The 17,041-nt window shown below is 37.7% G+C and overlaps 1 protein-coding gene across 1 annotated transcript; it reads left to right on the forward strand.

Moving 5' to 3' along the window:
* The first annotated feature begins 26 nt into the window (after positions 1-26).
* Positions 27-9,444, forward strand: LOC128317907 (NACHT, LRR and PYD domains-containing protein 12-like). Its single transcript, XM_053231913.1, has 6 exons — positions 27-1,215; positions 4,716-4,889; positions 6,440-6,613; positions 7,706-7,879; positions 8,128-8,304; positions 8,479-9,444. The coding sequence occupies exons 1-6, from the start codon at positions 227-229 to the stop codon at positions 8,513-8,515; spliced, it is 1,725 nt and encodes a 574-aa protein (XP_053087888.1). The 5' UTR covers positions 27-226; the 3' UTR covers positions 8,516-9,444.
* The last annotated feature ends 7,597 nt before the right edge of the window (positions 9,445-17,041 follow it).

Below are 17,041 nucleotides of genomic sequence, written 5' to 3' on the forward strand. Positions count from 1 at the left end.
GACAGAGTCAGCCTCAGTGGATGTGCTGCTGATAAACCTCATCAAGGGGAATCTGCTTCCCTCTGCTCTCCTCTGGATAACCTCTCGACCAGGAGCAGCCAATCAGATCCCTCCTGAGTGGGTAGACCAGGTAACAGAGGTACGAGGCTTCAGTGATCCTCAGAAAGAGGAGTACTTCAGGAAGAGGATCAGTGATCAGAGCCTGGCCAATAAAATCATCACACACATGAAGTCTTCAAGAAGCCTCTACATCATGTGCCACATCCCAGTCTTCTGCTGGATTTCAGCCACTGTTCTAGAGAGAATGTTGGGTGAAGCAGAGAGTGGAGAGATCCCCAAGACTCTGACTCAAATGTTCACACACTTCCTGATCTTTCAGATCAAACACAAGGACCAAAAGTACCATCAGAAATGTGACCCTGATCCTCAGCAGACCAGAGAGAGTATCCTGGCACTGGGAAAACTGGCTTTTGAACAGCTGGAGAAAGGAAACCTGATCTTCTATGAGGAAGACCTGAGAGAGTGTGGCATTGATGTCAGAGAAGTGTCAGTGTACTCAGGAGTTTGTACCCAAATCTTCAGAGACGAGTTTGGGCTTCACCTGGGAAAGGTGTTCAGCTTTGTACATCTGAGTGTTCAGGAGTTTATGGCTGCTTTATATGTATTTTTGTCTTTCATCTTTAAAAAAAGCAATGTGTTAATGGAGCAAAGCCCTAGCATTCTGCATCTCTACAAAAAGTCAAACATGTCTGATTTCCTCAGGAGTGCAGTGGACAAAGCCTTACAGAGTGAGAATGGACACCTGGACCTGTTCCTCCGCTTCCTTCTGGGTCTCTCCCTGGAGTCCAATCAGACTCTCTTACAAGGCTTAATGCCACAGACAGGAAGCAGCTCTCACAGCAAACAGGAAACAGTCAAGTACATCAAGGAGAAGATCAGGGAGAATCCATCTCCAGAGAAATCCATCAATCTGTTCCACTGTCTGAATGAACTGAATGATCATTCTCTAGTGCAGGAAATACAAACTTACCTCAACAGAGGAGATGACCGTTGCCTCTATGGGGCCAGACTCTCTCCTGCTCAGTGGTCAGCTCTGGTGTTTGTGTTACTGAACTCAGAACAGGAGCTGGATGTGTTTGATTTGAGAAAATATGACCGATCAGAGGAATGTCTTCTGAGGCTGCTGCCAGTGGTCAAAGCCACCAGAAAAGCTGAGTGAGTATTTTTATTTATAAATGTATTACTGCATGGATCGTTATTTTAATGTAACACTGAACTGCACTGTTTGGATTAATGCTTGTTAACAGTTACTTTAATCATCTTTAAACAAACCTTAGGTAATTTTACAAAAGACTGTTTCACTTTTTACACTATCATGTTATGTCTGCACTGAGGGCTGGGTGATATGGACACAATCTTATACCACAATTGATTACGTTTTCTCTAAAATTGTTGTAAAAATGATCTATTCAAAATAACTTTGTGCATGCATCACTGCTTTTTGTGAATTTTGTGAACTAAACACCAGTGAAAGGCACTTTTTCTTTTCTCCTTTGATTTGAAAGTGACACTGAACAGAAATTTCACAAATCAGAACAAGAAAAACATAACACCGTCAAAATTGAAACAATATGAATACAGTATCTAAAAAGTAAATATTAAAACACTCTATTCAACTTCAAGTTTCAGGAGTCCAATTGACATTACCACATCCAGTTTTAGGTAGCAGTTCCTCATCTTTTAGTTGGGCTGATGCCTGTTCTGTGTTGGAGTGTTGTGGGGAGTTTCGCTCTGTCACAATCCTCCATGCTTGTTTTTGTTTTAGTTACAGCACACTGCTAGTAGCTCCTAGCTCTGACCTTAGTGACATAAATCAGCTGCTGAAATGTAGCTTTTGCGACATTGGCGATATAGAGGATATAGGAAAATACCTATGAATAGTTATTATTCATTATTCTATTTTCTCGTCCTATTATATGTATCACCATATGGCACAGCCCTATCTGCACTGAGGCACACATGTGAGAGAGAATAAGGAAGCTTTCACACATACCTTTTTTGGTTTGGACAGATCAAACTTTCTCTTTAGTTTGGATGTAATATGAACACTCCACCTGTACCCGGGTCCACACCAAACACCTGAACCAGTGTCTGTGTAAAATCGGAGGGGGGTGAGCACGAGATGCTGTGAGTAACATGAGACCACGGACCTGGAGGTGAAAATACAACAATCATGTCGGCGCCTGCTGGTAACACCTGAATGGACTTATACTATTAATCTAGAAATTAAAAAAAAAAGAGTCAAAAAAGTAAATCTAAACACAATCGTGTAACAACAAGCCCTGAGCAGTTTGAATATAGATAAAGAATTTTGTACGGTGGCGGACTTAACGAACTTGGAAGCATTTATCGACCACTACTAATAATAAAACATATGAATGACTTTGGCCTTGGCGATAGTTGGAGATTATTCACTCCAACATTGAGAGAATATTCATACTTTTCTCCCATTCATCAATCATTTTCCAGAATAGATTATTTTCTTATAAGCAATAAATTAAAGACATATGTAACAAATACAATACACCCAATTATAATCAGTGAGCATGCACCTGTATCTCTAACTCTAAATATAGAACCGTACACAAAATCTTCTCCTATATGGCACCTCAATATTTCACTACTCAAAGATCCAGAATTTATTACATTAATACGAAGAGAGTGGACATCCTTTATGGAAGTGAACGACTCCCCAGAGTCTACAGCATGAGTATTATGGGAAACAGCAAAAGTAGTAATCAGGGGAATAATAATATCATATTCATCATATAAGAAGAAAAACAATTGGAATTAGAAATTCCAGCTGGAACAGAAGATTAAAGAATTATCGGATAGATACACTAAGAACTTAGATGATCAAACACTCTCTGAATTGAGAAAAAAGCTTCAGCCACCAGACTATAAACAGTGACCTCCACACTACGCCACCCCAATCAACCAGGCTTTATCAAAAAAAAAAAGGTACTCTTCAGATAACATCCATAGATTATTTAACCTGATAAATATTTCTCAACAGTCCAAAATTAATGCAATCATTGCATCACTGGAAGCTGAGAAAGCATTTGATAATGTCAACTGGACATTTCTATTCCACACATTACACAGATTTAGCTTCAGGGAGTCGTTCATCCACTGGATAAAAATATTGTACACTGCACCAAAAGCCACAGTCACCACACATGGGATCATTTCTCCCATATTTACACTTCACCGAGGAACACAGCAAGGATGTCCACTCTGCCCTTTATTGTTTGCCATTTTCATAGAACCGCTTGCAATAGCTATAAGACAGAATAGTAAAATCAACAGAATTCATACCATAAACACACAAGATAAAATTAGCCTCTATGCGCATGATATCTTACTGTATTTGCAGAGCCCTAAATCTTCACTTCAGGAAACATTTAAAGTTATCAATACTTTTTCCAAAATATCAAACTACACGATAAACTGGAATAAATCTACCATACTTCCGCTCTCTGGTGAGGCTTGGGATTCTGCAGCTCAGGATTCATTTCTTCCACTCCCAAACCCCCTCCACACCAACCAACTTCTGGAAAAAATTACATTCTGTTGTGTCACATTCATATGGAAAAACAAACGTCTTCATCTTCAACTCTCCATCTGCAGAGGAAAAGGGAATTTATCTATATGTTCTGGGAGTGTCCACCGGTGGTCCTGATCCTAAATGATTTGTCTGCGCTTAATTTTTCTGAACTCAAAAAATGAATAGTTCCTGCCAGACTCACTGCTGTCAAGAAAATGCCTGCAGTCCACTGGAAACCTCCTCAGTCTCTCTCTGTTATAGCATGAGCATGGACTCTTTTATAGATGTAATCTACATGGAACTCTCAACAGCTCAAATTAATGGTGCTAATGAGGTTAACATGAATCACTGGTGTAAGGCAATCAATGCCCTCGAAAGTCTCCTATAAAACCTGTAACACTTGTATCTCTTTATTTTCCAAAACTTAGACTCAGAGCCTGTGTGTGTCTGTCTGTGTGTGTTCTCTGTGTTTGTGTGTATCAGATTATGTGAGTGTTCATACAAGTAGTTGATTTTTCCTGTCTTAATGTGGTCAGATTTCTGTCATTCTTGTATACTGCCCTGTACTGTCTTGTTTTATGATGTTGATGTGCTTGATCAGAGCGAATGAATAAATTTGATCACAAAAAAAATCCAAAACAGTCCTATTTGTTAAACGCAAAAAAGATGATTTAGATTTCTTAATCTTTGAAAGACAGAGGCCTTAGACCTGCTAGTAGATTGACTCGTGCCTCCCTGCATGTTATTAACTGGTAGTGTACAGTTCTATAATTCTTTATTTTCTGTAATAAAATGCACTATATCTGCAGTGTTGGTTGTAGAAACTTGAACACAGATCAGAGTGTAGTGTTTGTAGGCTGCTCGCTCTCACATGTGTGTGTTATGTACATGACCTAATGGTCTTATAATAAATTGTAGCTGAGAGATTGTGGAGTGCAGAAAGACGTCCCTGCTCCTGTAAATGTGCTGATGTGGTGTCCTGTCCTCTGATTTGTGTGTGTGAGAGAAACACACTGACATTTCTGTTCCATGTTCAGCTTTAGCTGTATTATGGCTGTGTTTGTGTGTTTGAGATCAGTGTTCTGATATTTCATCATTTCTCTTCCAGGCTGCGTGTGTGTAATCTGACAGAGGAAAGCTGTAGAGTTCTGTCCTCAGTTCTCAGCTCAAACTCCTCCAGTCTGAGAGAACTGGACCTGAGTGGAAATGAACTGCAGGATTCAGGAGTGAAGCTGCTCTCTGCTGGACTGGAGAATCCACACTGTACACTGGAGATACTGGGGTACACACAGACACACACACACACACACACACACATTAAGAATGCCAAGTGGAAATGCATGCACACCACATCTCATTTGTATTTAGTGACACCAAAACTCCATAAAAGGTAAATGGAAGTTATTTTAACTCACATCTACACCAATAAAATATCATTAATCAGTATAACAGCACCTGGGAAGGCCAAAATCTGGAAACAGTTTACCGGAAAGGTGAATTAGGTGTGAATGTTGTGAGGTGAAAAGAAAATGGTTTGACATGAAAGGTGAGAAAAAGAGATCCACACTGTACGCAGGTGATCATGGACACCGAGCATCACACAGAGAAACTGCTGTGTTTAAATAGTTTAAAGTGTCTCAGTGACTGTTGGTCAGAAATCTCACACTGATGCGCTCTTCAGCCTCTCACGCTACAGTCAGTCACTTCTCTCTGTCTGAAACGTGACAATAACAAGAAATCCAAGCACTGATAAACTTGGACATGCACAGGAATGGCACAAGGTTGTTGTGTTGGTTAAATTAGTGGTTAAATTAGCGCTAGCTCTTGTGAGTGGCCAAGCCCATTTAACTCTGATCCAACACCTCATCAACCTTTTCTCTCAACAGCTTCTAGATTTTCCACATTATTACATTTTTAATTCACACATTAAAGATTTCCTGTGTAAATGCTCCTAGATGCGGTTTATGAATAAATTCATTTGTATCCAGTGAGATAAATGAGGCCCAGTGTTTTATATGAATAAAAAATTAAAGGGTGTATTTTTATATGGTGTGGATTAGCATTGTTTCTGATGTTGAGTTTTGTGTTTGTGTGATTTGTATCTGTGTGTGAAAGATGAAGGTCCAAAGAACAAAGAACACCAACTGTTTTATCATCTCTGTGAAATTCAACTTTGCGTTAATGCTGAAATATCTACATCACTTCTCACATCAGAACAAAGTGCATTTATTTCTACAGTGTGTAGATCAGTGTACATTACACACACATTTACTTTAATAACATGCCAGTACTAGTCGTACTTTACAGTGAGGTCAATAAGCCAATATCTCTGATGTTATCTGTCCTCATGGAGCTGTTACCATTTTATAGACCTGTTTCTATTGTTCTATGGGAGCAAAAATATTCCAGAAAATGTTTGTAATGGAAAGTAAATGTGTGCACAATGTACACTGATCTACACACTGAACACACTGTAATGAAGCAGTAAAGGACAGTGTGTAAATGTGTAAATGTTCTCCAGCAGAACTTTCCCCAGAGCTGCTGAACACACTGTATGAAAAACTCTCTGCTAGAAATAAAGAGACGTGTTTGTTCAGAGTGGCCTCTCTGTTATCATCTTGTTTCAGAAAGTTAAATACACCATCTCATATGAGCTGAGACACATGGATCTGTCCAAGAGCAGTCCAAGTTTATACACAGGCTGTTCATTTTATATTTTTATCCTGACATTAGAACCTTGTGTTCAGGTAGACAGTTTGTTTCCCAACTGATGGAAACACCTCATTTCACAATCAGAGAAATAAATCAAACATTTCATCATTTCTCTTCCAGCCTGCGTGAGTGTAATCTGACAGAGGAAAGCTGTAGAGTTCTGTCCTCAGTTCTCAGCTCAAACTCCTCCAGTCTGAGAGAACTGGACCTGACTAACAATAAACTGCAGGATTCAGGAGTGAAGCTGCTCTCTGCTGGACTGGAGCATCCACACTGTACACTGGAGATACTGAGGTATACACACACACACACACACAAACACTGATTTAAATGTTTGTAAGAAAGTGAAATGTGTATGTGAGAATCTGATTTACTTTCTAGATTAGTTCTATATCATGAATAAATAAAAACTGTACTTATGAATTGTAATTATAGCTGTTTAGATCTTGTGTCTCTGCTAGAGGTGTAACAGAATGCTATTATCTGTATCTGTATCTGTTTAGTGCCCAAAATATTCGTACTTGTTTTTGTATTTGGATTTAAACAGGAAGTGGGCGTGGTCTGTATCAGACGGTTTTTCATGTGAACCCTATCACTATACCCTGAAAAACAGTGAAAAATCAGGGCTGCTGCAAAAAGAAAACATTTTTTCATTTACAAATTCTAACGCCTTTATTTTCATTTATTTATTAATTTATTCATTCATTTATTTATTATGTTTTTTTAATATATAACTTCATTCAACTCCTGAACCAGATGTCCTGTGTTTCAAAACAACAATCTGTTTCCTAAATCAGGAAACTGTTATTGAACATTGACAACAACAGCCACCTAATAATATTTGATCAGATTTACTTTAGCTTTTGTGTTTGTTACATTCCAGAAAGATCAGAAAAGTTCACTGGACACGCTTTCAGAATCTGTTATAAAGCTGGAGATGGTACCGGCTCCATGAGGATAGACAGCATCAGAGAAATTGCCTTATTGACCTCACTGTAAAGTACCACTAGTATTGGCATGTTATTAACTGGTAGTGTACAGTTCTATAATTCTTTATTTTCTGTAATAAAATGCACTATATCTGCAGTGTTGGTTGTAGAAACTTGAACACAGGTCAGAGTGTGTTGTTTGTAGGCTGCTCACTCTCACATGTGTGTGTTATGTACACGACCTAATGGTCTTATAATAAACTGTAGCTGAGAGATTGTGGAGTGCAGAAAGACATCCCTGCTCCTGTAAATGTGCTGATGTGGTGTCCTGTCCTCTGATTTCTGTGTGTGAGAGAAACACACTGGCATTTCTGTTCCATGTTAAACTTTAGCTGTATTATGGCTGTGTTTGTGTGTTTGAGATCAGTGTTCTGATATTTCATCATTTCTCTTCCAGGCTGTGGAAGTGTAATCTGACAGAAGAAAGCTGTAGAGTTCTGTCCTCAGTTCTCAGCTCAAACTCCTCCAGTCTGAGAGAACTGGACCTGAGTGTCAATAAACTGCAGGATTCAGGAGTGAAGCTGCTCTCTGCTGGACTGGAGAATCCACACTGTACACTGGAGACACTGGAGTAAGATCATCAAACACACACACACGCACACACACACACACACACATACACACAGAGCAGAGTTTTAATAAAAACAGCAACATCCAGTTCTCATCTGTGGTAATTGTAATTGTAGTGATCTGATATATTTTCATTGTTGTGTGTGTGAGATGGAGAGTAAATGTTCTGTATATAAAGATTTTTTGTAGTTCACGTTTTCAATGCTAAAACTGAGTGTGTTAAGGGTGAGAAGGTTTTCTTTCTTGCAGGATGCGTTACTGCCGTATTAGAGATGAGGGGTGTGCTGCTCTGGCTTCAGCTCTGAGGTCAAACTTCTCATCACACCTGAGAGAACTGGATCTGAACGGTAATAATCCAGGAGAATCAGGAGTGAAGCTGCTCTCTGATCTACTGAAGGATCCACACTGTAAACTGGAGACACTACAGTGAGTTACTGACTTACTGCCTCTTTATTGTACTGTATGATATTTAATATTCACTGTATACTGCATTATCTTGTCACTTTTACTATGTGTGTGTGTGTGTGTGTGTGTGTTGGTGTTTGTTGGTGTTTATGCTGATGATGTTTGTTTACACTGATGCTCTTCTCTGTCTTTAAGCATTAAGGATTGTAAACTCACCAGGACTGGCGTATGACAGGAGTCTCACCTCAAACCTCTTTTCCAGGATAAAGCAGTTTTGGTGAAGCGTTAGAACCCGTCCCACATTTCCAGCAGTTTGGGAGCTGAATCATTCATATTCAGATGTAGAAGTTCCATAACAATAACCGTGACTGATCACATCCTTTTATCCACTCAGCTACAAGTTACTTCAAGCTTTAATAACATATTTTACAGTCCAAAATCAAATCCTTCAGCATCTACACACAACACAGAGATATCATCACATCATCACACTGATTACACAAATACACACTCACATTTTTTATCTACTTATTCAGAGTGTGTTTCTGCTCAACAGTTTTATTCAGTTTGTTGTACCATGACAGTGAAACATTTGCTTCTCCACAGATGATTGATTCACAGTTGTAATATTGATTAAATTTTTTTTTTTTATTCAAATAATTGTTCCTTGTTTGCTAATTTGTTTTGATAGTAATCATGATATTTTGATTATTTAAGGTATTTAGATTTTTAAACTAAAAAACAGTAACTGAAACTTAACTACATGCACTGTATATATTCCTGTTATTTAATAGTTTTGTATATATGTTGTGTGTATGTCATTTACACTATGTGTAGTACAAAATAAACAGTGACTGTGACTGAAACACAACAGTTCAGGTGTGTGTGGACTGTACTGTAATTACTCTTAGCATCGACCACTACCAGGACTAACACGTGTTCCACCACACTGAGAAACTTCAATGTTGTGTCACGATTCATGAACTCTGAGCTGGACTTTCTGACTGTTCAAGAGGAATCTTATCGTAACCATGGTGACAGTGAGAGTCTCAGCTGTTCAGAGTGAACACACCCCCCCATATGCCCCACTGCCTGCATTAATTATTACTATAGAGCAGTGTGTGATGCTGTGAGTGTGCTGGTGGTGGCTGATGTCCAGTAAATAATGTGGTAATGTTAGCTTGTGTCAGTCAGACATGCATTTACTTTTACCCATCAATAAAACACGTTTCTGATCATAACCAGACTGCATTCTGTTCATTCTAGTGATTTATTTCCCAGCCAAATGAACCTAGCTAGCTAGTTTTGTGTGTGTATGTGCACACACACAACACTATTAGTAACAAAGTGAACATGAATATAGAGCCCCATAAGAGCTTTTCCCCTGTTACCTGACCTGTGATCAGTCCCTGACTACCAGCATTAAGGCAATTGGCCTGGGTCAGTTCATGAATATAATTATATTGTCCAAACTCTAAAGACCTAATGTAATCAGATACTTAAATGTTCATGCTGGGAGCAAAGTGGCCCTTTTTTTATACAAAAAGGAAATATTTTTAGCAGAAAAGTGGTTTTATTACTTTATTTAAAACTTTAAAAATTTCAGTACAATTTTTTTACCCAACAATAGTCACATGACAATTTTTCAAATATTGTTTATATAGAGAAACACAACTGAAGTACATCTTTAACAATTTATCAAAAAGATAGTAACAAAATCTGTTTTTTTTTTTGTTTGTTTTTGTTTTTTATATTCTGTTAAAACTCAGCAATATACAAATGTGGAAATAATATATATTGTAATAAACCTACAACAGAATTACACAATTAAACCAGAAAAATGATGAAGAACCTAAAATGGAGGCCAGAAATAACAGAATATTAAAGTGTAAAGACTAGCAGACTCAGAAGACTAGCGGTCGAATATGTTCTAGCTATTTCTATAAAACATTTATAATTCCATATGAGATCTTCTGGTTATCAGAGTCTACTAAAAACATTTTCCTGTTAGCTAAACAAGACTGGGAGCTAACTAGCTAAATCAGCTTGCTAGTATCTGGCTGGGTTTAAGTAGGCTAGCTTAGGTTTTGTTACACTTGAACTGAAAAGACAGGAATTAGCTGTCTGAACTAATTACTAATTAAATTACATCAGGTTCATGTTTAAAAAAAACCCCAACAGTTTTACAAAGTGTGTATTAGTGAAGGAGCAGATTTACTAGCAGCTCTCTATATAATGAAGTTCTACAAACAGGTGCTTTAAATAAATCCACGATGCTAAAGTTCTTCTACAAGAAATGAGAAGTTGAGATAAAGGTCAGTGGTGATTAGAGAGCTGAGTTTGAAGAACACAGAGGAGGGAAAGTGCAGCTGCAGCTCTTTACGTGATTGCAATCAGTCCTCTTCTACACAACATTCAACCCCATTCAAGAGAACAAGGAGGACGAACCTCCACACACAAAGAAATAAACACATCTGCTTATGCGGACCACAGAACCGTTTTTATAAAGAACCAAAAGGAACTGGATGGAATAAGTGAACATTTTAAACATGATGAAAAAATGTCTGGGGCCAAATGAGAGCTGAATGAAACAGAGGCAGTGTGGATGGACTGCAGCGCTGCTCCGCCTTTACACACAGAAAGTAAAGATGAAATCAAAATATTACACTAAATATAACACACTACAAGTGTCCTGAACACAACTGGCAAATAAAGAAACAAGAAATTACATCTGAAACTGAAACATAGAAAACCAGAACACAAATAATAAAGAGCTTTATATTGTCCAAGCTTTTATTTGCAGCCGCGGTTTGAAAATACACGGTGAAGCAGCACTATAAGCTGCGGCTTTAAACAGCAGTGGCTCTGGGAACGTGCACTTCCTAAACCTGGCCACACGATGGCAGTCAAGATCCATCCACAACATCACACAGCGCTGCACTCAACACCCTTTAGATTGTTATTATTATTATTATTATTATTATTATTATTATTATTATTATTATTATCTCCACGGAGGACGTGGACACAGGTATGGAGCACAGTGAAGAGATTGTTTACAGACAAGTTTCAGAGAATGAAATAAGAGATTCAGAAAGTATGAAGGCCGCTGAAGCAAATCCCGAACTGCAGCTAGACGGGAAAATGACTAACGGTAACGAGGAGGAACAAAAAGGGTTTAAAGCACCAATGAAAAGGAAACAAGGAACAAGGACTTTGGTCCCATATTGGTTTAAAAAAAATTTTTTTTTTAAACATAACGGAGAGTGAAGAAGAAGATGAGACAGAAAGTGATGGTGAGATTTCAGACTCCAGCGTCTCCTTATCACAAGCAGAGCTCAAGTAGGAGTTATGATGCAGAAGATATGAAAGTGTTTCTCAGATCAACTAAAAACAGTAGAGGAGTCCGTGTTAACCAATACTTTCCCCACTTAAAGCAGTTTATATAATAATAATAATAATAATAATAATAATAATAATAATAATAATAGTAAAGAGTAGAGAAGAGGCGTGTGTTGGAGTTGTTATGGCAGAATAATCCAGTGCACAGTAATAAGGCTGATGAGCTCTGTGTCTGTGGGAAGGACACAAGGCCTACCGGCTGTTTGAGGCGGCGCTGCGTGTTGTGCTGGATGGAGCTTGACTGCCCTCGTGTGGCCAAACCCAGGAACTGCAATTTCCCACAATCACTATTCTGTTATGAAGTATTTTATGGCGGTGTTTATAAGTCTACACTTGTAGTAGTTAGACAAGAGACAACTCCAACACACGCACCTTCTCAACTCTTTATTATTATTATTATTATTATTATTATTATTATTATTATTATTATTATCATATCACAATTATGTGACTCCATTTAATGCCATCTGAACTGCATTCAGCTGCTATTTGTACCTCCACTGTAATATAAATTACAACTGAGTCTATGGATTTCTGCTTAAGGTGCAGTATTTGGATATTGGGATGGTGGTTGTGTGTTGTGTTGTCTGTGATGTGTGTGTGTGTAAACTGTGTTGAATGTATCGTGTTGTGACCAAACACCAAGAAAAATTCCTAATACATGTCAAAGAATATGGCAAATAAAATTATTCTGATAACAACAATATCAACACTACTACTACTAATACTAATACTAATAATAATAATAATAATGAGTCACTATGATTAACACTATTCCATGCTATAAGGTAAACAGAGTTTTTGTGTAGTGAGTGAAGTGTGTTGTGCTGGATGGATCTTGGTTACTCTCGTGTGGCCACATTTCCAAACTTGACTCTCTGCATTTGCAGTAAATAATTTGGTTCAAATAATGAATTGATTTAATAAATTAAATGTATGAATGCATGTTGGTCTTTATTTGGGGTTTAATCAGAATAAACATGAGATTGAATGTGATTGGTTCATTCTGAACACAGCCACACCCCCAATTATGCAACCAGATCACTGTAACATTTTTTTTTATGTCTTCCTATTTTTCCCTAAAATGTTTCTGATGGTTTTTCACTTTTGAGGGTGGAAAAAGTTCTGATATGATTTATCTTGGTTTGATTTTTTTTCTGATCCATTGTAAGTAGCTTTATATATGAGTTTCTCAGAATCTTTTCATTGATTGATTGATTGACTTTATTAATCCCAAAGGGAAATTCACATGTCACAGCAAAGCTCACCACATAATAAATAGATAAAATAAAATAAGTAAAAAAAATAATAAATAAAAATACTGCACAATACTGTATTTCATACAGCCCCCCTTGTTTCAAGCATCAAAGTACGCACTACACCATGTTGTACAAAATACAATTTAAAATTCTACATCAGTCATCTAATATGACATTGATTATATAATCTAATGGCTGTCGGTAAAAATGACTTTTTATATCGTTCCTTATAACTGAATTAATCTTGAGCTAAAAGAACTCACACAGGCTTGAACTGTTTCATGAAGAGGATGACAATCTTGATTCATTATACTGACCAATTTTTCAGTCATTCTATCCTGTGCTATCACATCAATAGTGGGTAACACACAACCCACCACAGAACCTGCCTTTTTTATCAGCTTACTGAGTTTGTTCTTCTCCTTCTCCAACAATCCCCCTCCCAGCAGGTAACAGCACACAAGATCACAGATGATACCACAGAATCATAAAAGGTCTTCAACAGTACCTGACATACACCAAAGGATCTCAGTTGCCTTAATAAATGAATGCGACTCTGACCCTTCTTATAAACCTGTATCATATTATCAGACCAATCAAGCTTATTATTCAAATATACACCCAGGTACTTATATGAGGTGACCATCTCAATTTCTGACTCTTGTATATTCACTGGCACCACTTAATGAGGATATCTACTAAAATCAACCACAATTTCCTTAGTCTTACTAGCATTAAGCCTAAGACAATTTGTTTCACACCAGTCCACAAAACTCTTTAAAAGCTCCCTATATTCACTCTCATCATGATCCTTTATACAGCCAACAATTGCAGAATCATCAGAAAATTTCTGCAGATGACAGTTTTTGGAGTAGTACTGGAAATCTGATGTATAAAAAGTAAATAAAAACGGAGCTAAAACCGTTCCTTGAGGAACACCAGTGCTACACGTAACTACTGGAGTCACGCAGTTATGCATCCTTACATACTGTGGTCTATTTGAGAGGTAGTCCATTAACCAACTGACCACACTCTGGTGTAATCCAGCATTTTCTAACTTATTCTTGAGTAATGCAGGCTGGATAGTGTTGAATGCACTAGAAAAATCAAAAAATGTGATTCTAACTATGTTACCTGAAGTATCTAAATGACTTAGAGATTTGTATAAAAGATAGATAATTGCATCATCAACCCCAACACCAGTTTTGTAAGCGACCTGCAGTTTAGCCTCAGCAGCACACAATAGCTGCTTAATATAATTTAAGACCAACCTCTCAAAAACCTTCATCAACTGAGCCATTAAAGCTATTGGTCTATAATGTGAGAACTCAGTGGGATTAATCTTCTTAGGGACTGGTACTACACATGATGTCTTCCATAAAACAGGTACCCTTTCCAAGCACAAGCTCAAATTAAAAATGTAATGAAACCCAACAGATTTGATCAGCACATCCTTTAAGAACTCCAGCACTAATACCGTCAGGGCCTGCACATTTCTTCTTTTTAATTCTCCTTAACCCACTTCTTACTTGTTCCACTGATACAGCAAACTTAGGAACAGACTCACAAGTGGGAAAATAAGATGATCTTCAAACTGAGGAGGAAGTGGTGAACAACCATAGGCATTTCTCACATGTGCATATAACAAGTCCAAAGTTTTATAGTCTCTCGTGTCACAGTCCACATACTGAGTAAACGTGGGGAGAGTATTAGTGATGTGTCCTGGGCAGCACCAGCGTTCATTAACAGTGCCAGTCCACCTCCTTTCCTCTTCCCAGTCTCCACAGCGCACCTGTCCGGCGTTCTCTCATTCCACCAAGTCTCAGTAAAACACATCAAACTGCAGTCCTCAAACACTGATAAAAAGAATTTAAAAAGTACAACAAATACAACAATGTAAAAACATTCAGAGCTGCTGCGACAGGCTGCCACATGCACGGCGCCATCTTTGATATATATCCCATCCCGGTTGTATATATGTACTCACTTACCTGTGGCCATGTCAAGTATGTGTTCTTGTTATAAAAACATGTTTATCTTGATTTTCTCGATGGGAAAAGTCAGGTGTTAGATGGAGAACTTGTGCATTTTCCTGTAGATGGCAGTAAAGACTCTGAAATCTAATTCAGTGCTTTTCAAACCTCATCTCAAACGATATTACCAAAGTCCTTATAGCAACCGTTACATCTGTGGAAAAAAAGTGGAAAAAACAAAGAAGAAAAGAAAAAGAAAAAGTAAAAGGGGGAAGGGACATGCCAAGCTGGGACTATTCGCAGGGCATGGGTGCTTGGTAAGGCGTGGCACTTGCCCATTTCAGGAGAGACCACTTTGCGCTGCCTTAATCAAACACCGAGAGATAAAAGAAAACAGAAGCTATTTATGGAGCAGATAATCACTACACTTCTCGATCATGGTATATTTAAAAAAAAAAACCTAAATAAATAAATAAATCCTCCTCTAAACAATTGTACATGCTAAAAAAGTGTAGTAATGAATATTTCACTATAATATCTAATTATTATTTCATATTTATTACAATATCTTAAAAATCACAATTAGAAATCATGTTTTTAAATGTTTTGTTATTGTTTTTGTTTGTTGCCGAGGTGCATTATGGGAGAATTCCAAAGTTCCATTGCATCCTGTACGTGTCTCTTAGTTCAATGCTTTGTTCTTTACGTGTTTTTCACAAGTTGAAGAGCAGAAAATTAGGATGAAATAAAAATTTTAATAAAAATAGAAACCACAAAAGAAGCAAAGCCAGCGTGTTAAGGTTATAAATGCCAATCCCAGTGTAGACTCTGGAGATGTGCCGTTCATGAAGGAGGAGTCGATTCTTCCAAACGACTCTTTTAGGTGAAGTGGCATATAGGAGCGTTTTGGAGTCTTTTCTTTTTCTTTTCTTTTCAGGCATGTAGACAATACTGTTAGTCGTGCAGTGGAAGTGAGTGGAAATGGTTTGGTGTAAAGCTTTTTCCAGCATCTGAGCTGTTGGTGAACGGTGAGTTTACTTGTGTAAAAACTTTCCACAAGGCAGAGGCCGCTAATGAAAATAAAGGTGTGTGTTGTAAAGGACAGTGTTTTAGTAAAAGGTTAGTGTTTGCAGACTTTAACAGTGGGAGCACACATTCAGCACACTGGAAGATCTCAGGTAGCGAGATCTTTAAAAAAAATAAATAAAAAAAAGCTATAATAAAGTAAAGTAATACTCTAATGCATTTATCTACATCAGTAGGCTACTATATAAAACTAGCATTTTAGCTTCCTGGTCCCTCTTGAGTTTTAGATAATAACTCAGTCTAAAATCCACTATACCCAAAGCAGGAATAAAAGATGGAGGGAATGGGACAAAAACTAACATCCCCTTTTCATTTCAGATTTAAATATTTTATTTCAGCATGCTAGTTTAAAGCCATGTTACATATCAGTCTATGTAAAGTGAATATTGTTGTTAGAGGAGCTGAGGTAAGCTCAGGCTGGAACAATCAGTTCTATAATGTACAGGGTTTTAAAAGGAGTCATTTAGCCCCAAACAGAACATAAAGTGGTAATGCAGCCTCCTCCCCAGCCCTGCAACAATACACAGAGGCACACAGGCTTTCTCATTCTCTCTTTCACCCACACTGATAGACCAACTAAATCTCATGAACTGAAGTGGGCGGATCATGACAGTGAAATAACCAATGAGCATGATGCCTTTTTATTAAATCCTTACATACGTGTACATAATAACACACTTTAAACAGGGAACTCGACCATCCAGACCACAATCCTGGCAGCCAGGAGCCGAGGACCCGATGATGCACAGTACACAGTACACACACACACACACACACACACACACACACACACACTCAATAAAACAGATTTACACACACATACTATAACATTGCTTATTCTATAGTATATGTGAAATGCACCTCTAAAATCCATGGATTGTTATTCAGTTATTCATTTTAAAACATATCATTCAGTAACTAATTTGAATTATTCAGTAATTATGGTTAAACTAAACTTTTTACAGAATTAAGGAACATTTTACCCAAATAATAATGACTGTAAGAAATTTCTAAATATTTCTATAATTACACAGCAGT

Source organism: Pangasianodon hypophthalmus, assembly GCF_027358585.1.
Source record: "Pangasianodon hypophthalmus isolate fPanHyp1 chromosome 9 unlocalized genomic scaffold, fPanHyp1.pri SUPER_9_unloc_1, whole genome shotgun sequence".
NCBI classification, from domain to species: Eukaryota; Metazoa; Chordata; class Actinopteri; order Siluriformes; family Pangasiidae; genus Pangasianodon; species Pangasianodon hypophthalmus.